The sequence below is a fragment of the Mustela erminea genome, chromosome 17 (genome assembly GCF_009829155.1).
Source record: "Mustela erminea isolate mMusErm1 chromosome 17, mMusErm1.Pri, whole genome shotgun sequence".
NCBI lineage: Eukaryota > Metazoa > Chordata > Mammalia > Carnivora > Mustelidae > Mustela > Mustela erminea.
The window spans coordinates 22,294,941-22,322,216 of NC_045630.1; the positions used below are offsets into that span (position 1 = coordinate 22,294,941).

The window sequence follows — 27,276 nt, forward strand, 5'->3', positions numbered from 1 at the left end:
ATTGTGTACCACTCCCAGTGAGTTTTCGATAAGCATTGGGGATGCAAAAGTGATTCAGACTAAGTCCCTGAGCTGAGCTTATGCCTAGCAGAAAAACCATTTATTTACATACTAATTATAATGTTCAGAAAGGGCTCTGATAAGAGACAATGAGGATTACTTTGGGAATATACAACATGAATAATGAATGATAGGAATCCTGACATTCCTACAGGGACTGACTTGTAAGCCTGGACTTGAAGGTTTAGCACAAGGGAAGGGAAGAAGGAGAAAATTACTTTCTGGATTAGAGAAAAGTAAATATGAGGTATTCTGGAGATGAGAAAGTTCCTATAAGGAAATGAAAGAAGTTCAGGGTGGTTGGAGTGTAATACATTTCAAAGAACATCATTATTTCAAATGCACTTCCCTCTCCTACTTAAATCTGAGCAGGCCTTCTTACTGACCGCTGTGTAGTCCCCACCTGTCTCCTTCAGATGACCTTGTGAGCTGGCCTTTTAGTTTCTTCTCTTAACATGGCAGAGTATATTTAAAAATCAAACTGCACTCTGGATATTTTAAAACTCATTCCTGTCACCTTTCCTTGCAAATTTTAACTACAGCTAAATATGAAGGACATAGTGATTACCTATGTGGTGTCTCAATATGATGAAGCCCGCAAACCACATATCTGTATCATGGTTTTCATTTCCGTTCCCCAGCATCAGAGTGGGACATTTATTCATATTCCGATTTATAGCACTTTTTTAAGTGAGGATTCCTGCGAGCTTTATAGTTTTGTTCTTCTTGTTCTTTCTGTGTATGTGTGGAAAAGACTGCATGTGTACGTCTATGTAAATTATTTTAACAGCCAAATGTGCTAACCAACTGCACTACAGAGACTTTATGTAAATTATTTTAGTGACAAAATTCCCTGCTCTAGTTTTCACAGAAAGATACTTTTCAAAATATATAAGTGAGCATACTCAACACAGCGCAATTTTAGTAAAAAGGAAAGATGGGGAAGGCTAAGTCAGCTAACTTGTAATGAGTGGTGCCAGACGGGCCAACACCGTTTTGGCTGCCTCAAGGCACAGAAGATTGGCCTTATTTTCCCCACACCGGTGATGCAGTGACATGTTGGGGAATCCCGTGGGCTGATACAGCAGTTCACAGCCAGCAAGTTCTCTTGCTTTCCACAGGGCTGGCTTGTAAGACCTGGTAGAAAATGGAGCAATATGCATATGGCAGAATTCGGCGTCCATGTTTAGAGTCCTCATGAGGTACTTTCTAACCTGAAGGATGTTTGTGTCTCCAGAATCTACTGAAATTCTTTTGGACCAATTTTACAAGGATAGGTCAAGAATAAATTATTTATAAAAATTTCCATCTTTTTACTCTGAAAATGAGTCACTTTCCTGGAGTAAAAAAGAATCCACACCTCTTCTCACTGCCTGTTAGCAGGGGAGGGCCCCTGTCTCACATCCACAGAACCCAAGGTTGTCTTCACATTAGGCTCAGTCAACCGCATGGGTAAGCCAGTGTGACTGCCTGCTAAAACACAGGATCTTTGAAAACCGTCATTGGGGAGTGACTGGAAATTTTGCCAGGAAAGTAGAAAGCTATTATTCTAGATTATTATGGTAACATGGTGGCAGGGGGTGGGGGGGACGGGGCAACACAGGGTAAGGAATCAAAGAGCTAGTTTTCTAGTGGTAGTTCCCGTCTTCACTTACGTGCTCCTGAGCACTGAAACTGAGTTTTAGCTGCTTCGTGTGGAAAAACAGGGCATGAATGGTACCTGCTGTGTCTGCTTCCCAAGGCTTTTATAAATAATAAATTGCTGTGTGTATAAAAGTATTCTCTAGACACAGTCAGGAAAGGTACTTCCAGCCAAGGGACATCATAAGGTCATAAGGTGAGACGCTGCTACTAGAAATTAAAAAAAAAAAAAAAAAAAAAAAAAGAGAAATAAAAAAATATCAAGGTGGCAAAACGCCACCTGGCAAAGCCGAGCACTGTGGAAAACTGACAAGGAGTTTTATGGCAAATAGCACATTTGTTGTTGCTGTTATTCTAGAAAAGTGAAAAAGAGGGTGGTTAGTGATCTTCTAATCTTTCCCAGATACCAGTCATTCCTTAGGGTTCAGTCTGTGAAATTTTTAACTTAAAACAGGGATGGTTTATGAGAGTACTAACCCTTAGAGGGCTCACATTCTCAAGGCTGCTCATTCTCAGCCTCCTCCTCTCTTAACAAGCACAAACGCTGCTTACCACTCTAGTTTTCCGTGAACTCTTTGATTTTCGATCTCTTTCCTGGTAGTTAAGGCCTTTCTATCCTGTTAGTTCTTGGTTACTCTGTTAGTCTGTGTTCTCCAGAGAAACAGAATCAATAGGCAATAGAGAGGTAGGCATGTAGATAGATAGAGTCTTAATTTAGCTTATAAATAACCAGAAATTTATAGCTCAGCGTTCCAGAGGCTGGAAAGTCCAAGGTAAAGGCAACACCATGGTTGCCTATGGCAAAGGCCTGTTCCCTGGTTTGTAGCCATTCTGTCCTCACGAGGTAGAAGAGGCAAGGACCCTGTCTAGATTCTCTTCTATAAAGGCACGAATCCATTCGTGGGGGTTCCTTACACTTCCCAAAAGTCTCATTTCATAATCTTTGAGGGGTTAGGATTCCAACATATAAATTTGGTGGAGGGGGGAGGGGGGGAGACACAAACACTCAGACCATAGCAGTTAGATCTAGACACAGAGACTTACTTTGAAGAATTGTCTCATGTGGTTATGTAGGCTGTGAAGTCATACATTCTGCCCTCTGCAGGATGGAGAGCCACGGAAGACGAGGTATGATTCAGTCCACTTCTGGTGGCTTAGGAACCCAGGGAGCTAATGTATAAATAGCAATCCAAGGTCAGGAGAAATGACGTGAGGGGTTTCAGCTCAAGCAATAAGACTGGAAGAAAAGAGGCAAATTCTTCCTTTTGTTCTATTCAGGCCCTCAACAGATTGGGTGATGCCAGCCCACACTGGGGAAGGCAACCTACTTTCCTGAGTCCCTGATTCAGATGATAATCTCATTTGGAAAGACCCTCACATATACACCCAGGAGTAGTGTTTAATCTGAGCACCCTGGGGTCAGTCACAGTTAGTCTTTCAAAAATCTTTACTTATTTTGTAAAACCTTATTCAGTTTATAGTTATTTTCTGTGAGAAGTATATGTGGGAAGTGTCTTACAGTTGTTTAACCTACCATTACTACAGGTGGAGTTCCCCCATTGTGTTTACTCTAGATCAGTAATGCCTCTAGATAATCCCCAGAAGATTGATTTTAAAAAGTCTCATCTTGAAAGATTTCCACAGATGGTAAAATTATCCCCCAGACTTAGTTGACATTCAATATTGATCTGTGTGAAATTCTTTTTTTTTTTTTTTTTAAAGATTTTATTTATTTATTTGACAGAGAGAGATCACAAGTAGGCAGAGAGGCAGACAGAGAGAGAGGAGGAAGCAGGCTCCCCGCTGAGCAGAGAGCCCGATGCGGGGCTCGATCCCAGGACCCTGAGATCATGACCTGAGCCGAAGGCAGCGGCTTAACCCACTGAGCCACCCAGGCGCCCCAGGATCTGTGTGAAATTCTAATGTTGGAGTCTGGGTTGGTTTCAGGGGACCCTTGACAAATCCCATGTCACTAGTGATACAATTACCATTTTACAGATGTGGAAACCAAGGTAGAAAAACTGAGTTGAAATATCAGGCAATCTGTTATAAGTATCCTTCTGACTTATGTCCATGTCTTTTAGTTATGAAGCTTTCACTTACTTCTTCTTTTTTTTTTTTTTTTAAGATTTTACCTATTTACTTGACAGAGAGAGATCACAAGTAGGCAGAGAGGCAGGCAGAGAGAGAGAGGAGAAAGCAGGCTCCCCACTGAGCAGAGAGCCCGATGCGGGGCTCGATCCCAGGACCCTGAGATCATGACCCAAGCCGAAGGCAGCGGCTTAACCCACTGAGCCACCCAGGCGCCCCTCACTTACTTCTTAATAGCAAAGATGAATTGAGACCAAGAGAAGGTTTTGAAGAAGTCCCTTAAAATAAGGGTAAATTACCTGAAAGGACATCTGTAAATATGTCTATATTTTCAAGTCTGTTGGATCTACTAGACTTAACATACACATCTGAGGGGGGCACCTGGGTGGCTCAGTGGGTTAAAGCCTCTACCTTCGGCTCAGGTCATGATCCCAGCATCTTGGGATCGAGCCCTGCATCGGGCTCCAGGGAACCTGCTCCCCCCACCCCTGCCTGCCTCTCTGCCTACTTGTGATCTCTCTCTGTCAAATAAATAAGTAAAATAAAATATATAAATATGTATTTATAAAAAAAATACACATCTGAAAATCATCATTGCGAAGATACTCTTAGATTTGAACAAACATGGCAAACATGACATAGGTCAGTAATTCTAACCTAAATAAATTTTTCACAAAGATTTTATTTATTTATTTGTGAGATCGAGAGAGAGAAAGAGGGAGAGAACATGAGAAGGGAGAGCAGAGGGAGAAGCAGACTTCCCATATACCTGGGAGCCCGATGCGGGACTCAATCCTGTAACTCCAGAATAATGACCTGAGCCAAAGGCGGTCGCTTAACCAACTGAGCCACCTAAGTGCCCTAAATAAATTAAAAAAAAAAAAAAAGATTTTATCTACTTATTGACAGAGAGAGACAGCTAGAGAGGAAACATGAACAGGGGGAGGAGCAAAGGGAGAGGGAGAAGCGGGGTTTCCCCTGAGGAGGGAGCCCGATGTGGGACTCTATCACAGGGACCAGGGATCATGACCTGAGCAGAAGGCAGACGCTTAAGGACTGAGCCACCCAGATGTCCCTAAATAAATATTTCTGCCATCAAAAGCATCTTTAAGAATGCGTGGGGAAAATGTTCAGGTCTGCCTGGTGCTTTATATGTTCTGATGAGGACTTCCAGGAGAACGAAGTACATCTCTACGTCATGGTCCTTAACTGAGCCATAGTTACTCCAAGGAGAGTATAGATTTCTTCAAGGGTATTGAGTAGAGAAAAAGCTGATGTTCAGAAAAAATTTGTGTGTGTGTGGTACTATGGCTACTCAATTACCATTGGGTTAGAATCTACATCTCAATTAAAATTTAAATGCTAAAAATTGGGACGCCTGGGTGGCTCAGTGGGTTAAGTGGCTGCCTTCGGCTCAGGTCATGATCCCGGCGTCCTGGGATCGAGTCCCAAATCGGGCTCCTTGCCCTCTGCCCGGAGCCTGCTTCTCCCTCTGACTCTGCCTTCCACTCTGTCTGCCTATGCTTGCTCTCAGTCACTCTCTCTCTGACAAATAAATAAATAAAGTCTTTAAAAAAAAATGCTAAAAATTTGGGTGACTTGAATTTTAGGTATCTTGATGAAGTTATAGTTACTATAAATTTATGGTGAGTATGTCATTAAATGAGTATTTTAGACTCAGGCTGGCACCATCAAATTTCTTTTTTGTACTGCTTTTCAGCAATCTCAGAATCCTAATTAAAATAGGACTTAAAATCTTTTAACTTCACTGAAAATGAACTCTATATTTAATTTTAAAGATATGTACATATTTATTATGATATATATGATTACTGTATTAGATATATATTTGTTGTATAAGTGGGGAAAACTTCTTGTTCATGAGAGAGAAGAAACTCAAGTCAGATTTCTTATTATGATTTTCTTTTAATGAAGAAAAATCTAGCTCTGCTAGAGCTAACAAATTCTGTTGACAAATTAGGTGTTTGGGACATTAAGATAATTTATGTATATGGCATTCCATGACTGAGAATTCTTTTTTTTTTAATTAACATATAGTGTATTATTTGTTTTGGGGTACAGGTCTATGAATCATCAGTCTTACACAATTAATAGCACATACTCTCCCCAGTGTCCATCACCCAGCCACCCCATCCTTCCTACCCACTCCCCTCTAGCAACCCTCAGTTTGTTTACTGAGATTAAGAGTCTCTTATGGTTTATCTCCCTGTCTAGTTTCATCTTGTTTCATTTTTCCCTCCCTTCCCCTATGATCCTTTGTCTTGTTTCTCAAATTTCTCATATCAGTGAGATCATATGATAATTGTCCTTTTCTGATTGCCTTATTTCGCTTAGCATAATACCTTCTAGTTCCCTCCATGTCATTACAAATGGCAAGATTTTGGGGTTTTTTTTATGGCTGCATAATATTCCATTGTAGATATGTACCACATCTTCTTTATCCATTCATCTGTCAATGGACAGCTAGGCTCTTTCCATAGTTTGGTTATTGTGGACATTGTTGCTATAAACATTGGGGTGCACGTGCCCCTTTGGATCACTACATTTATGACTGGGAATTCTTAAATCAAGTTTAGGTAGCATTATAGATTATAAATAGATAATCTGGCTGCTCATAAAAAATGTGAGAGAATAATAAAACAGTGCCTGTGCCTCTCAAAGTATTAGAATGAAACTCCACACCAGGAAGTGAAACTAAAAACAGGTATCTTATCTAAAAAACTCTCCTAAATCCTAGATGACATCAGTGAAGAAATTCTTTTAAAACATTTTCTGAGATCTGTTTGAAATTGCCTATTGCTGATTGTGATGATCGCAATCTCTGGGTTCAGTAGTGAGATTCTCCAGTCTTTATCACACGAACAGCCTATGGTTTTAGTTTGAATTAAAATTAGGCAATGGCTGTTAAATAGAGAAAGAAAGATATTTGCATGTAGAATCTACCTTCTCTCACATCAGATTTGTTTTATGATCCTTTTTTTTTTTTTTTTTTTTTTTGGTTCTTCCCTGTAGCAGCAGAACTTTCAGCAGATTAGAACAATCTTCAGCTTGATTCTGTACAAGCTGACTAGTCTTTTTTTCCAATGCCCAGTCATTTCAGTTATAGATGGTAATGTAATTTTTCAGAATGAATTTAATACAGTAACTATTTTCCTAATGACTGGGAAATTGTAATTGCAGGGAAAAAAAAAAAAAAAGCTTGTGATTTTTACTGTGGAAAAGATTAGGGGTGAAAAAAGTAAGTTAATCCAATACCTGTAGGCAAAGCTTAAACCTGTGGCTGAGTCAGTATATTGAGCTTATATTTGACATCTCAATTGAAATATGGCATCTCTTTTTGCCAGCTACCAACAGGGATTGTGCTGAGTCATTAGTTTCCTCCAGAGAACACTGGCTGTGGATTCAGTAATGTCATTTCTTCTGGTACCACCTGGAGATATAACCAAAAGTCTCCCATCCAAGTCAGAAGTTAGCCTAGTCCATCCTAGTTTGAAGTTTACATGTGATACTGACCCCACAAAACAAAAGAATTATCCAAAGATATTTGGATAGTTACTGATGGACACTAAACATTTTTCTCCAAGAATTTATACTTACTTTATAGGTGCTATAATCTTTATAGCGCTAAGAAAGAAATGAGCATGTTCTGAAAATAATTTATAGGTAATCTGAAGATTGGCAATGGTTCCAAAGTTAACTTATAAAAACCAAGTAAGTAGTTGATTTGCCCCTTATTTCCTGTGAAGAGTATGCAAGTATTTCATTCTTTATAATCAAGACAGAGTTGAGGCTAAGGGAAATAAAAGCAGATTAAAACAGAGCTGAATGAGACACCTGGGTGGCTCTGTTGGTTAAGCCACTGCCTTCAGCTCAGGTCATGATCCCAGGGTCCTGGGATCCTGCTTCTCTCGCTGCCTCTGCCTGCGTCTCTGCCTGCTTGTGTGTACTCTCTCTCTCTCTGGCAAATAAATAAAATCTTAAAAAAAAAAACAGAGCTAAATGATACAGGAAATAACTCAGTTAACAGAGGAACTTCAGATCAATAAGCGATATAATAGACCAGATAATAACTATACCACTTGAATAAATGGAAACAGCCTTTTTCACTATTAAGGTATTGGTAGTTGGTATTATTCTCTGTGTAACTAAAGGAACGTACAGAGAGCGAAGACTTTGAATGCAGCAAGAATAGATTCTAATTCATATTTAACTTTTACTGTCTATGAGACACTGGGAAATTATTTAAGCTCTCAGAATCTCATTTTAATCACATATAAATCATACCTATTTTATAGATTGTTGCAAAAATTAAATGAGAATTTGCATCTAGAAGAATGTGTAACATATGGTTCATACTCAATGAATCCTTATAACATTATCATCTCTCTATATGTGTTATTTTTTTTTATAATGTAGAGCAATTTTTTTTAAGATTTTATTTTAGTTAGCTACTCTCTACACCCAAAGTGGGGTTTGAACTCACAACCCCCAAGATGGAGTGAGATTCTGAGAGGTTATATAAGGCTGGCATACCTAGGGTAAATCCTACTTGGCTGTAATTTTAATTCCTTTTATATATTATTGGATTCTATTTGCTATAATTTGTTGAGAATTTCTTCATCTATGCTTATGTTAGATATTGGTCTATAGTGTTCTTTATTTTTATTTTTTTCCTTATAAGGTCTCTCTCTGCTTTTTGTTATCAGGGTAATGCTGGCTTCATAAAATGAGCTAGGTACTGTTTCTTCTGCTTCTCTCTTCTGGAAGAGACTGGACAGTATTGGTGTAATTTCTTCCTTAAGTGTTTGGTAGAATTTATCAAGGAATCCATCCAGGCCTAGTGCTTTCTGTTTTGGAAGATTAAGTATTGATTCAGTTTCTTTATTTAGATTGTCTGTTTCTACTTGTGTCAGTTTTGGCAGATTATGTCTTTTAAGGAATTGGTCCATTTCACCTAGATTATTAAATTGGGGGCCTAGAGTTGTTCATAGTATTCCTTTATTATTCTTTTGATGTGAACAGAATCTAGAGGGAACATCCCTCATTTATTTATATTTGTAACTTGTGCTATCTTTTTTTCTTGTGTAGCCTAGCTAGAGGCTTATTGATTTTGTTGCCCCTTTTCAAAGAAACAATTTTAATGTCATCTATTTTCTCTATTGATTTTCCATTTTCAGTTTTACTCATTCCTGCTGTACTCTTTACCATTTTTCTTCTGCTTACTTTGGATTTAACTTGCTTCTCTTTTTCTGGTAGACTCTTAGATGATTGATTTTAGATCTTTCTTCTTTTCATATATGCATATCATGAAATAATACATGAAATATATGTATGTATGAAATAATATGTATGTCAATATACATATTATTTAATTTCCTTGTAAGCATTACTTTCACTGCATTCCCCCTAATTTTGCTAAGCTGTAGTTTCATTTTCATTTAGTTCTAGGTATTTAAAAGTTTCTCTTGAGCCTCCTTCATTGACATGTGTGTTATTTAATCTCCAAGTACTTGTGATTTTTCAGCCATCATCCTGTTTGGTTTCTGGTTTAATTCTTTTGTGGTCAGAGAGGACATGTTGTATGATTGTTCTATGTGATCTTAAGAAGGACATGCATTCTGGTGCAAAAACAATGAATTCTGCTACGCTGAAAACAAATTTAAAAAAAAGAAGAAGAATGTGCATTCTGCTCTTGAACAAAGTAGTCCATAGACGTCAATTTTATCTAGTTGACTAATGGTGCCGTTGAGTTCAGCTGTATTCTTACTAATTGTATGCCTGATAGATTTGTTTATTTATTTATTTCTAAGACTTTATTTATTTATCAGAGAGAGAGAGAGCATAAGCAGGAGAAAGTGGCAGGCAGAGGGAGAAGCAGGTTCCCCACTGAGCAAGGAGCCTGATGTGGGACTCGATCCCAGGGCTCTGGGATCATGACCTGAGCCGGAGGCAGACACTTAACTGACTGAACCACCTAGGCATCCCAGGTCTATCTGTTTCTGATAGAGGGGTGTTGAAGTCTCCAACTATGATAGCGGATTTTTTTTTTTTTTTTGGTGGGGACAATGTGTGTGTGATTTTTGGTTGTATAAAGCTGAGTATAGGACAGGTGGCTCTAGGTAGGGAGAGATAGATGGGGGTGCTATGTGATCAAGCTTACAGAAATTACAAAAATATGGAGGTGTGGGGAAACCAGAGATAAGGGAACAAACCAGACCACCCTGCCCTAGGAGTGTGGGGTGGGTGTCTTTCTTATGATAATCACCTGTGACCAGCAAAGCTTAACAAGACCCTAAGTGGAAAGTAGGCCATTGAAGGTATTATGACTAGTCCTTGCTCAGTGGTGATACCATTAGAGATGTTAAATGGATTTAAGGTCCCTGGTTAGCTTTCTATAAAAGACCAACCCTAAGGGCCCTCAGTGACAACCCTGTGGGGACCCTTCTCACTCTTGAGAGCTTTTTCTGTATCTTCACTTAACACACATCCATCACGTGACTCACTCTCTCTGGTCCACGAGATTCATTCTTATACTCAGTGAGAGGAGAGCCTAGCTTGGCCACTTCCATGCAACATGCTTTTTTGTGAGCATTCGTTTCATTTATAATTGATAGTTTTACTTATATGGAGTAAAACTAGCTACTCAGAACACCTCTAGACATAGAAGGTATTTCTCTTCAATAATAAACTCAAATAAGAGTTATCTTAAAACATTTCACAAGCTTCTCTGTCTTTTTAAACAAAGTATGCTTGTCATTAAAGTCTTCACCACTTCCTGATGCTGTGTTATAAAATCTGAACATAAATTATTCTAATGATAGAGTGATACCTTCAGAAACTGTGGAGTGCTAACTGTTGATCGTCTATCTCACTACTGCTGGTGCATATGAATCTATGTTTTTAGAATTTTTTTTCCTAGCTTCCTTGATTTTAGACTGTCATTACTCCTTTATAAGTATTGCCAGTATCTTAGCTTTTTAAAATCAATTATGGACTTCTTAATCAGTGAAACAAGTCTGCTAAAGTTAGGAAAGATAGGAATGGCTAATAAATGTGGGCCTCTTCTAAGATTAGACAGGCTTCAGCTTTAGATAAGGACTTCGCAATTTTCAGTTGCTCAGAGAACTTTGTGAGTTCCTGCTTCCTTATTCGGCTTCAGTTGATAGCATTGTTGGCTACTTTCTAGTGAGGTGAAGTATTTACTAAAGTCTTCCAGAAAAACTTTTAACATTGCTGCATATGGTTTATAACAAATGCATTAAAATTAATATCAGTAGTTCTCTGGTTATGGCCTTAGGTCCAAAGGATTTTGAATACTGCTGTGGAAATGTCTTGCCAAAAAAAAAAAAAAAAAAAAACTTTAACTGAACAGTAACAATAAAAACAAACAATGCAAACATCTTGCTCAGACTTTGCCTCTCTAAGCCCAGGCTTCCTTGTCATTCCGGTACAAAGCCTGATTGTCTTCCTAGAAGGCCTGTGGTCCTCATTTACATTTTCCCTCAAGCTTGGTAAACCTGACAGGAAAACTTCCAGTAGTCCAACTGTAGTGAAGCATGGTCTAAACTTCTCAATAATTCCGTGGTGGGAGAGAGGAGAGACTCAAATAAGTAACAGCCCTGGGATCAAAGGATGTTTCTGGTATGAATGTTACTTCCCTTCAGCCTGAATCTTTTTAACTAGTCTCGAGGAAACAGTGAGGACAGTTTGCTTGGATTCTATGTTTGAAGCTTGTTTTTAATTTACTACTATTTATTTCCAGGTGGAGCACCAGTATTCCCACAAATTCACGGTGGTGGTGTTACGGGCCACCAAAGTGACCAAGGGGGCCTTCGGTGACATGCGTAAGTGTCCTTATTTGCTTTTCTGCTTAAAATGAGTAATTGTGGTTCACTCTTTAGTTGCACTAGTTCTGTGATAAGCAGGGGCTGGGGGGCTGTCCCTCTTTCAAATGTGGTTATCTTTGTCTAGATCTTTAAATGATAACATTTTGCTAAGTTCTCTGGTGCTCTGGTCTCTGTGCGAATCGTATTTCACTTTTTTTTTTTTTTTAACATTTTTACATTTTACTTTACATTAATTGAGAGTACTTGGAGTCCGACGAAACGACTGTCTCAGGACAAATGGATTTTTGGAACTAAATGCTATTTATTTTGGAAATAAATGCTATTTATTTTGGAAGACTCAAGACTTCACACAAGCTGCCTCTGAGGCAGGGTACCTACAGGATTAAAAAAAAAAAATGCAGTTTCTCTAGTTCTTAAGCCTTTGAGTGTGTTTATTATGTATGGAAATAGCCATAGAAACTGTTGGTAGCACAGCTGGAAGCGACCTGAGCCACACAGCCTGAGGAGGATCATGTTGAATGAGCTCTCTGGCAGTGTCTTTCTCCTGGCTTTGGAAAGCAGTTTTCCTGGTTAATCTCCCTACTCAAATGGCTGGGGGGCGGGGGGCAGCTATCAAGGGGGAAGGGGATCCAAGGAAAGATAAGGATGATGATGATGAATCTGGCAAAGTTTTAAATTATTGTTAAAATGTGAGAATGGGCAGTTAACCCCTCAGAAGGGGTTTTGGAGAAAGAAGGGAGGTTGCAGTTAATGGATCTGGGAAACAGGGACGTCTGCCCTACAGGTACTCAGAGGAAGGGAATCTTGGTGGTGAGAGTGAGAAGTCCCAGGCAGAGCAAACAGCATGTTCAAAAGTGAGAGAAGAACAGAGAGCTTGTGAGGACCCAGAATGAGTCCAGTGTTGACAGAGAAGAGAGAGCAAAGGGAAAGGGGATGAGAACTAATAGAACAAAGTCCAAGATTGTAATTTCATCAGAAATGCGATGGAGAAAAATTTGATGATATTTGACTCACAAGTCACACGACTGGATCTTCATTTGATTTAAAAAAAAAAATGTTTATTCTGGCCATTTTATGTTAAATAGGTTGGGAGCAAGTGCGGAATATGCTTTTTAAGAATACAAATAATACTATAAGAATAAAAATAATAGTGAATATAAGAATAAAAATGAACTTGCTAAAATCATGCCAAAAATGGGCTAATGAAGAAGGGTTAAATACTAAGAAAAAAAATGGAAGATCGGTGCTCAAGCCTTTGATGAATGAAAAAGAACGTCTGGGGAGTGGGTAAAAGAAGTAAAATGGGAAACAGGACATAGAATCTTTGGCTGAGAGAGGTTTTCATGAGAGGTGAGGGAACAAGGACAGTTTCTTCAACTTTAATCTGGACCAGTGGTTTATATTCTAAATTTTATCTCCTACTTCAGTCCAACCCAGTCACTCTTTTGTCAGTGTTCTGAGTTGATTCTTATTTTGTTTTTTATAATTTTTTGCACTTTCATTATTTTATTTTAATTTTTTTTTAAAGATTTTATTTATTTGACACACAGAGAGAGATCACAAGTAGGCAGAGAGGCAGGCAGAGAGAGAGGGGGAAGCAGGCTCCCTGCTGAGCAGAGAGTCCAATGCAGGGCTTGATCCCAGGACCCTGACATCATGACTTGAGCCGAAGGCAGAGGCTTAACCCACTGAGCCAACCAGGTACCCCCTGCATTTTCATTATTTTAATGAGAATTCACCAGAAGAAAGAGAAGTCACATCAAAAGCCATATTTAAAAACTGATATATCCCTCATGACCTGGGGAAAAGGCATAGGCTTTATAATTCAAGAGGTTGACTGTTAGAAAAGCTGTTCTTAATTCACTGAAGCCTGTGTCAGGAACTCGCCACACATGCAAGTTAATGACCTAATTTGACTTTAAAAAATATATAGTTAGGTTCTTATACAAAGCAGCAACGTACACAGTGGAGGATTCCTATAGTGCAGGACTCTGTCGAGCAGACAGTGGGTTTTGCTGTGTTTTAAGATGAGCCCAACAGCAGTTAAAACTCTCTGCTCTCTGAATTGCCTTCAACTGGTATGGATCTGTTTTCCTAGCAGCTCCCCCCATCAGTACAGGCACTTGGCCTGTGGTTTGTAGAATTAAGGCAGAGGAGACAGTGGTACAGGAAGTGTCCTTTTAAACATAGATGAGTGACATTGATAATAATACTTACAAATTAAAATGAGATGTTAATTCATCTCATGAAACGCGGAACAGATACATTTGACTTTATTTCACTGAGTTATTACATAATTTTTTTTTTTGGAGTGGGGAAGGGTGTTGTTGCCAGCCTTTTATGTCACCTTAGTGAGTTTATAGAAAGTCAGGAGGAGATAAGAAGAAAGAAAAAGTCTCAGAGAAATGAATTCATGGAGAAGGGTAGCATGAAAAAGTAAAAGGATGATATACAGTGCCAAGCACTTTATTTTTGAGAAGTTGTAGGATATTACAGTGAGACAAGGTATTGGCATTAACTGTCACTTATACAAATTACCAAGTAAACTGAATTTGGGATCTTGTATATAGAAGTTCCTTTAGTATGGACAAGGATTAAGCTATAGGAATTGTCCTAAAGTCTGTGAAGACCACGAAAACAGAAACCCACACTCTTTTCTGCTATTGATACAATGTGTCTGCATTTATTTAGAAAGGCAAGTTTCCATAAAGTTTTACATGTTGGTAAAGAAGAATGACAGCTTGCTATTGGGTTTTTTTGGTTTCGTCTGTGTATGTGGGGGTCTTCTCAAGGGTACCACACATATCAAGTGGTTGATTGCCAGTAAAATACCTATATCCACCTTTTTCCTTTTTTGAGATAATATTAAGATTATATCAATTTTTTAATTTTGTCCCTTGATAAATCATCCTATTCTAATTATCTCCACTTAAAAATACTGTATTAAATTGCTAAAACATCATAAAATTAGCAGCACTTCATGAACTGTCTTTTGAGGGGTCAGAGCTGACATTTGAATCGTTAACATTTGACTCATGTCTTTGTTTTTACCTGAGGGCCCCAGGCCAGCCAAGTAAAGGACAACCCCTTCCTGGTCCTGGTTGCTAATTTCAGCTTGTGCCCAACTATTTCATTCAGACCAGTATCCCAGGGACAGCCCTTCCTTGCCTTCTTATGCTCCTGTCCCATGAAGAGGTAGTTTGAAGTTCATTTTTGTGCCTGACTCACCATAGTCTTATTTCTAAAACAAGTACTTTGCATTAATTTGGCAGTATTAACATAACTCTCCCTTTTAAAGGTAGAGGAAGTTGCAGTTAGATCTGACATGTAGCCAGGGGCATGTTAACATTGCACCAGGCGCAGGTGTTGGATGGATTTGTATTAAACTTTGTATTATTTTGTTCCTTTCCTCTTCTAGCAGAAGTTACCTATTTGCAGAATGACTACAGTGACCATAAAATGACTACAGTGACCATAAAATTTCCTTTGCACGTATGTGAAACAAAAAACACATAACCCTGGCCACAAACCCGATTTTAAAACAGAATGAAATAGCTAGAAAAAAAAAAAAATGTTTTAACTACCTCACTGAGTTTCTGCTCCTTTTAAAAAGTGTTGGCGAAAACGCAGATCACATATGATAATGGAGGCTAGTCTCAGAATTCAGAACTAGAATTAGAGTCATGTTTCATTCCCTAAGATGAAATCAGAAAGTGGATAACATAGTGTTTTTGTTTATGTGCTTTTTAAAGATTTATTTATTTATTTGAGAGAGAGAGAGAGAGAGTAAGCCAGCAGGGTGGTGGTGGGCAGCGGGAGGAGGAGGGAGAACCCTCTGAAGCCGACTCCCTGCTGAGCACAGAGCCCGATGCAGGGCTCGATCTCACCACTCTGAGATCATGACCTGAGCCGAAATCAGGAGTCAGATGCTCAACCGACTGAGCCACCCAGGTGCCCCACCAGTGTTAGATATTTTTAATAATCCGAATTAAGTACATATGTTAAGGATTCTTGGCTGGTCTTAATGGACACTGAACTCTTTGACTTTACAGAATTATCATCATCAACATTAGGATCTTCAAGGACAGTTGTGGGATAGTAGATGGATTTTCTTTCCTTAAGTATTCAGGAGAACACAAAGCTTAATTCCAACATTTAAACTTTAAGAAAAAATACATACATTTGACAGAATTATGAACTGTTTGTACTGAAGCCAATTTTTATAAGATTGTATTGCTTAATAACTTAAGGTACTCATTTTTCTTAAGAACCTCAAGCTTTTATTTTTCATAATGTCTCTGTCTGTGGGTAAGTAATGTTTTATTGCAGGTAAATTCATAGCAAGATCTAGACCAAGTTCCTAATTTTTAAGTAGCTATGCCATTTGCAGTTTCAAGGCTAACCTCATCTCCCCAAGTAGTACTTTTCAAACATTAATGTCCATATGAATCTCCAGGGGTTCTTGGTCAAAGTGCATATTCTGATTGAGTAGGTCTAGGAAAGGTCTTCCTCTTTCCTCCAGTCTTCTCTCCCAAGCAGTAGCGTCGATCCCCTCACCTCTAGGAACACCAAGAAGATTTAGCGTCTTTAAGGGACATGACTCTCAACACATAGTGTTACTGATTCCCTGCAAAAGGAGTTTAGAACTCAACTTTCCAAATTGTAAACATTTGCCTGAGAGGCAGGGTGTTGGGTGTGAATGTCCAGAAACATTGTCTATTCAGTTTTTTAAGAATCTTCATCAGCAGTAAGAACAATGTAGAAATGACTGAAAATGTATTAATTATCACTCTCTGGTAGACATTCTTGGGTATCGCAGTGATCACATCTCTAGGGAGGAGGCAGAGTATATTTATGAACGAACGTGGTCTCCAGAGGCAAAACACAACTACTGCCTAGTCCCTAGTTCTCTGTCTTCTTTTTTCATCATAGAGATGTTAGGAGAATTCAAGGAGTTGACTAATGTGAAGTACTCTCATGCCTGAACCGTGGTACACACTCAATAACTATTACCTACTATGGTTAAAATTATTTCAGATACCAAAATCAGAAGACATTTATTTCTTAAATATAATCTTTGTGTGAGCTAAAGAATATTCTTTGGGGATAGTCTGGCACTGGGATAATTTTCACTTTTTCATCTTGGGAGACAGGAAATGTCCATGGCGAATGTGTTGAGCAAATTGCTGGATCCTTCTTTTTTCAGCTTGGAAGAAAGAAATGGAATGGAATGGCATTCCATCGTGGAATGGCACTTCCGTTGTCTTTTCTGATACCCTTGGGCATAGTTCACTCCTGTACTTCTCTGATATCGGTTTGGACTTCTGTTTAACACTTTGTCACCTGGACATCTTAATGAAGCATTTGTAAAACCTGTGTCTTACTCACTTTTTAGAAAATTGGTGCTTAGCCTTGAGTCTGGCCTAGTAGTTAGATCTCAGAGGATTTTGGATGAATGAACAGGATACACAAATATGTGTGATTATACCTTTCGTCTCGGATATTGCTTTCTTTGGGCCTCCTAAAGAGAGAATTTTTTTTTTTAAGATTTTATTTATTTATTTGACAGAGATCACAAGTAGGCAGAGAGGCAGGCAGAGAGAGAGAGAGAGGGAAGCAGTCTCCCCACCAAGCAGAGAGCCCGATATGGGGCTCAATCCCAGGACTCTGAGATCATGACCTGAGGTGAGGGCAGAGGCTTTAACCCACTGAACCACCTAGGTGCCCTAAAGAGAGAATTTTAAAAATAATTTCTGGGGTGCCTGGGTGGCTTAGTCGGTTGAGCGTCTGACTTTTGATTTGGGTGCAGGTTTTTATTTCATTTTGGTGAGATCAAGCCCCTTGTTGATTCTCCCTCCCTCTGCCACTTCCTCCACTTGCCTCTCTTAAGTGATAATTAAAATAAAATAATATAAAATAAAATATGCATATATATTCCATCTTTTAAAAAAGATTTTATTTATTTGTTTGTTGGAGAGAGAGAGAGAGAGCACACAAGCAGGGAGAGCAGCAGGCAGAGGGAGAAGCAGACCCCTGCTGATCGAGGAGCCTGATGTGGGACTTGATCCCAGGGTCCTGGGATCATGACCTGAGCCGAAGGTAGAGGCTTAACCAACTGAGCGACCCAGGCTGCTGTTATTTCTATCCATAGCTATCTAGAATCTTCCTGGGTTTCAATGTACAGAAACTTTATAACACCTTTGGATTAATAGAATCAATCTTTTCTTAGATTAATATATATTTTTTATAAATGGCACTGCTGTTGGCCTGTGGCCACCTGCTACCCTTAAGTATATTTTTCTGAAATCAGACATTTCCCTAGCATTAGCCCTTAAGTTAATGATGAACACGAGTTTTGGTTTACTAATATTTTTGGAATGTTTTTGAGAATCCACCCAAGGTTTTAAAAATTCTATGTATAATGAAACTGTTTCCCAGTGGGACTTTTATGGGAGATAATTTCAAGATGAATAAAATGTTCCAGAACATGCCTGTCTCAGATCCCTTATCTTGTATTTTCTGTAAAGTTGAGAAATAGCTTGGGTTAGGAGGGCACTACTGTTCTTCTTTCATTTCGAATGTCATGTAGTCTAGTAAGTGGCCAAAGGTTTTATGAGTCCAGTTAGTCCTTTTTATCTTTATTTAAATAAATTTTTTATTTATTTAAATAAGTTTCTTAAATTTCCTCAAAAAAGTATGCTCTTAAATATTTTATGTCAAAGAGAATACGTCTGCTGCTCTAAAAGTTTAAACATCTATGTGAAAACACTTATCATATATGTTCTTTTAGTATATTTCCATATTTTAAAATTTTTCTTAAAAATATAAAGTTTATATGGGGTGCCTGGGTGGCTCAGTGGGTTAAGCCTCTGCCTTCAGCTCAGGTCATAATCTCAGGATCCTGGGATCGAGTGCCACATTGGGCTCTCTGCTCAGCGGGGAGCCTAATTCCCCCTTCTCTCTCTGCCTACTTGTGATCTCTCTCTGTCAAATAAATAAATAAAATCTTTTTTAAAAAATGGAAAGTATATAATGTAGAGATTGAAATGACTAGGGAAGGAAATGACTAATGAAACTTAGCCAAGGGATAGTCTGGGGATGTTGTAAATGTTACTGACTCCTTAGAAGTATTATTCCATTCTTGTTCCTCCTAATGCATCAATATATTTTTTATGAAATATTTTAGATAACATTCTAGACAGAATTATTTTAAGTTGTGTACAAGGTTAATTGAAATCTGCAGGTACAAAATGAAATAACAGCTTTGAGCTTTTAACTTTGCATAAGAAATGTTAAAGAAATATGTAATGCATTATTAATGTCCATTATTAACGTCCTCATCAATAAATGCTGAACTTCTGTTATTTATACCTCCTGCTCACTCAGTGCCTTGAGAAATATAAAAGAAATAAACATAATACGTGTGGTAGGTAACGATTGAAGGCATGTCCCATACTCAGGAGGAAGCATGGCTTAGAGATTGGAGTTCATGGCTTAGAGATCCGGATTCCAATCTCCCTTCTGTTTACTAACCCCATGATTTTGGGTAAGTTACTTAACTTTTCTAGGCCTCAGTTTCCTTAGGGGTTAAATGGGGCTAATAGTTATGCCTTCCTCATAGGTTTTTTAATGAGGATTAAATACAATTCTGAAGTGTTTAGAAAGGTGTTTGATAAAGAGTGTATACAATACATGTTAAATAAATAAATAAAATGCTAAGGAGGTTCTTAGAACTTAACATTATACTTCATTTATTCAGTTTAGTAACACTAACAGAAGATATGTGCTGTTTTTATTTTAATTTTATAGGTACAAACATTTTTTTAAAAAGACATTAAGTAAATAATCTAAAATCACACGGCTGTTAGGTTTTATGGCTACAACTTAAACCTATCTCATTCCGATGCTTACTTATACAATGGCTTTGCCTTTGAGCTATTTGTGGTCTAAATGAGAAGATGAAATAGGTATAAATAACTCTGGGAAACCAACCCAAGAAGATATGCACTCAGGAATTGTGTATCTAGGCTATGTGATGTTGCTGATTCTGAAAAGTGTTGGCAGTAAGCTTCCCAGAGGACTTCACAGCTTGAATGGAGATTGAGATAGGTTTTAAAACTAAGTAGAATTTTATTATGTTATTATTAAATAGTTTTGACATTTTGATTTAGAAAAAAATCATAAAAAGTTTTAAACATGGGACAGAGTATGTATACTATACATTATTAGGGAATCTGGTCGTTTTTTAATGGTTTATGCTAGAGAATAAACATCAAGTACCAAGGATAATAACTTGTTTGAGTATAGTGGTTCTAAACAGGGGTGGGGGTTGAGTTTGCTGCCCAGTGTACATTGGGCTATAAATCTAGAGACATTTTTAACTGTCACAGTTGGAATCCTACTGGCACCTGGCGTGTAGAGGTCAGGAAGCATTGCAGAAAAAGAATTATCTGATGCAAGGGGTGCCTGGGTGGCTCAGTGGGTTAAGCCTCTGCCTTTGACTTAGATCATGATCTCAGGGTCCTGGGATTGAGTCCCACATTGGGCTCTCTGCTCAGCAGGAAACCTGCTTCACTCCCACCCCGCCCCACTCTCTCTCCTACCTCTCTGCCTATTTGTGGTCTCTCTCTGTCAAATAAATAGATAAAATCTTTTAAAAAAATTTAAAAAATAAAATAAAAATTTTTAAAAAAGAATTATCTGACCCAAAATGTCAGTAGTGTCAAGGTTGAGAACTCCTTTGTTAATAAAAAATAAGAATCATTCTTTTGTAGTGTAGACTGCGTATCTGTGGCTAAATCCATATAGCTAACTTTAACAATATAAATAATATGTTTTCTAATACTACGTAAGAATTTTTGGAGAACAGGTCCTTCCTCTCCAACATAAACAGATGCCAAGATACATTCCTAGATTCTAAACTTATAAAAACATCCAGACATAGACACTGATAACGCAGTTATTTTTGTTTCCTTCCAAGAAGGTATCACAGAGATTGAAGCTAAAAGGCAGGGCAGGTAGCAAGCGAAATTTCAGTTCTGTTCTAGATTGACATTTGCTGGCTTTGGGTTGTTTTGAATTGATCTTTCTGTGTTTTCTCGTGAATATCAACATTCTTCACAGTAATTTTGTTGTTGCTGCTGCTGTCTGTTATACCATATGCCGGATGGTAGCCGATGTCCTCAATGTACCGAGTCCACGGTTGGTTCCCAGCAGTACCAAGTCATTTGTGTGTAGATGCCACTGGGCTTGCTTCCTGCCGTCCGTTTGGCTGACGCTACATTCTGATGGTTTCATGTCCCTTTACAGAAGGAAACATGTGACCTGAGAAACCGCTTTTATAGATCTGAGGCTGTGAGAAAAAGAAAGATGAAAAAATAGGGAGAGTTCAAATTGGAGACTCTGCCTGATCAAGGGATTCAAAAATAGTGTTAACACAACCGCTTTGTAATTTCAATTAGCAATAACTGTGCCTCAGATAAATTTCATTGGCTACAAAAACAAAAGACAAAAACAAAACAAAACAAAAAAAATGCCTCACTGGCTACAGTCCAGCTACTGTGGCAAAGTGCTTTGCAATTTCAGATGAGGGAAAGGTATTCTATGATGTTTTGAGTTGCTAGACGATGCTGCTCTCGTTTTAAGGGCTTTGCTCCTCTCTCTCTAGTGTATCCAGAATCATGGCTGAAAGTTCTGTTTTACGAAACCACTTTGAATTCGCTAACTTTTCTAGTTCCTGCATTTCTAGCGATTTGCAGGGACTCTCCTTCAACATTTGTCCTCCTGACAATTCCAACTCTAAGCCTTTTCTGGAGGAAGCAGGGACTCCTGTCTGCAAACAAGTCCCTTGACACTCTACCTGTTCCTTGGAGTTATTAAGGGAGGCAAGATGGGATTCAAAGGTTTATTATTATATTTGCATTTAGAGCTTGGAATTAAAGGTTAAATGCAAATTCATTTGGAAGAAATGACTGGCATTGACTTACATTAAAATACAAATGAATGGGGTGGGGCAGAGCTTCAGGAAAGTTGAGACATACTAGCCACGAGTAGAGAGAAGTTAGAGGGAAGGTTGGTGTACCTAAAGTAAAGATCACCTTTTCTGCAGTATTGCTCGGAGCTAGTCCATCGCCCATTACTTCAACAATATTTATATGTTCCTGTATGTCTCAGAGTTTATGCTAGACTCTAGTAGTGAATGGGAAAGGTGTGGTTCCTGCTATCGCAGAGCTTACGGGTTAATAGAGGCAAAATAGTGTTGGTGTATTTGAAAGAGCAAGGAATTTGGCTTCAGAAAGACTAGGCTAAAATCCGGTCTCCGAATGACCTTGCTCAAGTTACTAAAGGCCTCCAAGTCTCAGCTTCCTCACCTACATCATGGGAATAATAATTCCTAAGTCAGCAAGTTGAAGCTTGATGTAGAATTATTTTTATTTTACAGAGATGGATATAGATGTGGCCTTTAGGGAACATGACCTGTAGTGGACAATCTTAACCTGATAAGAAAACAGAACAACTAGTCAACTTGGGATGTGTGAACTGGTTAAGGGAAAAATAGAATATCTCATTCCACTCGTCCTTTTATGTGTATAGTATTTGGACCCTTGAAAATTCTTAGGACAAGGACACAACTTAATAATGTTTAGTTATCAGCTAAAATGTCAGAAGAAAGCATGAGGAGGGCACCTGGGTGGCTCAGTTGGTTTAAACGACTGCCTTCGCCTCAGATCATGATCCGAGAGTCCCAGGATCGAGTCCCGCATCATGCTTCCTGCTTGGCAAGGAGTCTGCTTCTCCCACTGATCTCTCTCTCTTCTCTCTCTCTCTCTCACAAATAAATAAAATCTTAAAAAAAGAAAAGAAAGCATAAGGATATGCACAAGTAGAAGAGAACCCATGTTTTCTTACTCAGAACCAATGCTTCTGCCATCGGTGTGACTGTATGGAGTGTTCGAAATGTGTGGATTCCAGAGATGCCTCATGGCTTAAGTGTTAACTCCTGAGAGTGACGCTGCTTGCATGGTGGAGGAGGGTCACTGACTGGAAGGAGAGCCTGGGGTCCAGGGAGGGGGGCTCTGTAAGCCCTTTCTTTTCTTTTTTCTTTTTTTTAAGATTTTATTTATTTATTTATTTGACAGACAGAGATCACAAGTAGGCAGAGAGGCAGGCAGAGAGAGAGGGGGAAGCAGGTCTCCCGCCGAGCAGAGAGCCCGACATGGGCCTCGATCCCAGGACCTGAGACTATGACCCAAGCTGAAGGGAGAGGCTCAACCCACTGAACCACTCAGGCACCCTTCTGTAAGCCCTTTCTTACCACGCTTAGGCCTGCCCTCCCAGTCCTAGTCTGTGAAGGACAATAGTGTGTTTCATGAAGAGGACTGTGGCTTTTTGGTGGAGGCATTACAAAGAGTGGTTTGAATGTGGGGAAGATAAGCAACTACGAGATTGTGGAATGGGTCCAGGTGAGAGGTACTGCTTAGTTGAACTGGGTGGTGATGTTTTGAGTGGGCTTGAGGAAGCAGAGGTGACAGCCATGTGAGAGGTAGAATCCGTGAGACAGATTGGATACAGGAGCTGTGAGGAAAAGAGAAGGAGTCTCGTGTTTCCAGCTCTGATGGCTGGGAGTGAGGGGCTCCATGAAGTAAAATAGGAAAGTCAGGAAAAATAACAAGTTTTTTACTTTTAGGGTTTTGTTTTATTTATTTTATTTATTTTATTTATTTTTTTGATTTTCTTTTTCCTTGAAGGTAAGGAAAGAAATAGGGAAAGGAAATAGATTTGTCTCGTACATGTTGAGTTTGAGGTATTTTCAAGGTTTTCAAGAACAGACTCAAAATCTCAGGAGACAGAGGGGCTCAGAGCTGTAGATTAGGGAGCGTGTCCTATTTATGCATAAATTAGAGTCAAGAGAGGATGAGAGGACTTCCAGAATTGATTCAGAATGGTTAAAAAAAGATATGGAAGCCTTTAAAAATGTATTACTCAGCAACGGGATTTATATGGACATGTGATCAAGAATCTCATGTTTGTTGTACTTATACCACCTCCTTCTTGCAGCCTTGACGGAGTGAATGAATGCATTATGACTGCACTTTAAACCTTGAAGACTATCAGTTTTAAAGGATCTGAGATTAATTGAACTGCAGGATTCATGTGTGTCACATGATCTGAGGAATACATTTTGAGTGTGTTTTTTTAGACTGTAAATAACGGGGTTATTCCTTTACAAGTTGGTTTTGACTACATGAGCATTCACTTTTTTAAAGGGGTTCACTTCATCTCGAAGGGCTCATTTGAGGGGTTTCTAAGCAATGTGACACGAAAGCCCACAAGTCAGTGTGAACTGAGGGGGAAAATGGTAGAGAAAGGTATGCTAAGGGAATATTTATAGAACTAGGTAGGAAATCACAAATAGTGATATCTTTTATTTGCACAAAGGCTATTGCATTGAGAAAAAGCTCATTGAGTTCTATATTGAAGCTACAATAGGGGCACAATGGTTGCTGGGAACTCGGGTAGTGGGAGGCGGGTATAGAGAGATGTCCGTCAAAGGATATAAGATGGATAAGTTCTGGGAATCTAATTACAACATGGTGATCATAGTTAACAATCCCAACATAGTTAACATATGTTAACATGTATAACATCGTCAACAATATGTCAACAAAAAAATACTGTGAACAGTACTTAACAATAACAATAACATAGTTAACAATACATAGTTATCATAGTTAACAATTGCTAATGACAATATTAGCAGTATTTGGAGTAATAGAGTATTTGGAATATTAGCAATTTGGAAGTTGCTAAGAAAGTAGATCTTCAAGGGTTTCATCACAAAAAGAAATGGCATTTGTGGGACATGATAGAGTTGCCCTATTGTGACAATCCCTTGGCAGTATGTGTATCAAATAATCATGTTGTACATCTCATATCTCAATAAAGCCGAGAAAAAAGTTACAGTAGGGAGAATAACTGATTAAGTAATAGAACGAGGTGGAGCACAATGCATCAGAATTTTACAAGATGATGGGGTTAGAAACAGTATAGACTACATTTTCTTTTAAAGATTTTATTTATTTATTTGACAAAGAGAGAGATCACAAGAAGTCAGAGAGGCAGGCAGGGGAAGTGGGAAAGCAGACTCCCCGCTGAGCAGAGAGCCCGATGCGGGGCTCAATCCCGGGACCCTGGGATCACGACCCGAGTCGAAGGCAGAGGCTTTAACCCACTGAGCCACCCAGGTGCCCCTAGACTACATTTTAAAAAAAGATTTATTTATTTGACAGAGAGAGAATGAGAGCATAGCGGGAGGGGGAGAGGGAGAGGGGGAGAGAGAATTTCGAGCAGACTCTTTCTGCTGAGCGCGAAGCCTGATGCAGGGCTTGATCTCAGATCTTGAGATCATGACCTGAGCTGAAACCAAGAGTCAGACGCTTACCTGACTGCACCACCCAGCTGCCCCAGTATAGACTACATTTATTTTTCTAGACTCTTTGCTGAGGGTAGGAAGGATCTTGAAAAACTGGCAAAAATTAATGAAATTTTGTTTATCTTGTTATTGATCTGTATGTGTTTATAGGTTGAGAAGATGTGGTCGGGGCAAAGCAAATAATTACAGATTCAATTTGGGGCTAGGGATAAATGAGAAATAGAAGAAGTAGAGAATACTATGAAATTGAAAGAAGAGGGTATAGAGCCTACCTGAAGGTCTTAGTATGAATCATTTTAAATAGATCATTAAGTTGAATAAATACATTTTCTTATTACAAATACTGCTTTATGGTTGTGAGGTATGTGGAAGGGACATTGAATGAGTACATCTAATCCTCTCCTTTTGTTTTCCCAGGGAAGGATGAGTCTGAGTTGTGTCCTTGGATGAGGAGGAGTGGGTAGGGAACTTGAGCAGTGCAGTAAACTTCTGGACAGTCATGTGAGGAGTGAAGGAGGAGTGAAGGAGTGAAGATAAAAGGAATAAAGGATTAGGATATGTTGGGTCGGGTTGGTGACTCAGTGGTCATTGGAATGGGCTGATGTAACTAGGAGCAGAGCATTCATTTTCCTTAAGTGTGATTTCGAAGCCACAGATTAAATTAATTTTTAAAATGTCTGAAGGGTTGAAAAGCATTTGTCAACTGGAATCTGAAGGACCAATATCGCAGAGAAAAGAAGTTACCAAAGTAGGCCCAGGGTTCTGGCAAGCCGATTCCCCCCTCAATCCACTACTGGATCTAGGTGGGTTTGGCAGGTAACAGGGACACAGGGATGAGGGAAGTAGCTAGGCAGTGAAGAGGCAGAGAATCCAACAGAGCTTTGGCAATCTCGAAGGACTTGGGAACACAAAAACTGCATTTCAGAAAATTTCTAAAGCCAGTTAGAATTTGATGGGGAAAGATCTCTGAGAGAAGGGAAGCCTAGAGAAGCTGAAAGAGAGCGCCTTTACCACGTCCACTAGCCAAAGTCTTAATCTGTGCAGGGCAACAGGCTGAGAAGCAAACATAAAATCACCCCAAAACAAAGCAGAGATATTGGAGGCTCACGGTGCTAAAAGGGAAAAATACTGGAGATCAGAACTGCCAAATGTAAGTCTACTACACAGTGGGAATGAACAAGAGGTAGGCTGAAACTTGCAAGGATTTGAGTCAATCCCAAATTTGAGATTTGGGGTTAAATTGAGGAGACGCGTCCTATTCTCACTGCCTGCCAGAAGATAAGCCGGATGCTCTGTGGAGGTAGATTGACGCTCCCTGGTGGTCTAGTGGTTAGGATTCGGCGCTCTCTGTGGAGGTAGATCTAGCTGCCTCACAGGGTTTCATAAAACGGCCTGGCATTCTGCTGAGAATTGCCAGGTGTTCCAAAAGATAAGATCAAGGGGCACCTGGGTGGCTCAGTGGGTTAAGCCTCAGGTTATAATCAGGTTAAGCTCAGGTTATAATCTCAGGGTCCGGGGATCAAGCCCCGCATCAGGCTCTCTGCTCAGTGGGGATCCTGCTTCCCCCCTCTCTCTGACTGCCTCTCTGCCTACTTGTGATCTCTGTCTGTCAAATAAATAAATAAAATCTTAAAAAAAAATGTGAATAAGTACTCAATCTCATAGTCATCAAAGATCTATGAAATAAATCCACAGAGATACCATTATAGATCCACCAGATGGTTAAAATTACAAGACTGAGAGTATTAAGTATGGGAAAGATGTGCTGTCCTGTGACTGTTAACACCAGGGGATATATACCATGGCATAATAATTTCATTTTTAAGTAATCCAATTCATAGGAACTTGTAGCAGATACATACATGTGTATACAAATTTGTATGTAACCAAAGCCATGTCCAAGGATGTTCTTGGCAGCACCATTGGGGACACTGGAAACAATCCAAATGTCTTTTAACAGTGAAATGGATAAATATTTTATGGAATATTCATTTATACGATGGAATAGCTTATATCAATAATAATGAACACGTTGTTTTACACATGTCAGCGTGGATGGATCTCACAAACATAATGGTGGTACATATTGTGTATTGATTCTATTTATATAATGATAAAAAATATTCTCTGGTAAAAAAAAAAAAATATTCTCTGGTGATAGAAGGCAGGGTAGTAGTAGTCACC

General features: G+C 39.0%; 1 protein-coding gene across 4 annotated transcripts in view; it reads left to right on the forward strand.

Moving 5' to 3' along the window:
* PLA2G4A (phospholipase A2 group IVA) overlaps window positions 1-27,276 on the forward strand; it is a 166,742-nt gene that overhangs the window by 38,510 nt on the left and 100,956 nt on the right. For all 4 annotated transcript variants that reach the window (XM_032317888.1, XM_032317890.1, XM_032317891.1 and 1 more), the window contains one exon: window positions 11,576-11,657. In XM_032317888.1, the coding sequence (XP_032173779.1) occupies window positions 11,576-11,657 (82 nt within the window). The remainder of the gene's footprint in view (window positions 1-11,575; window positions 11,658-27,276) is intronic.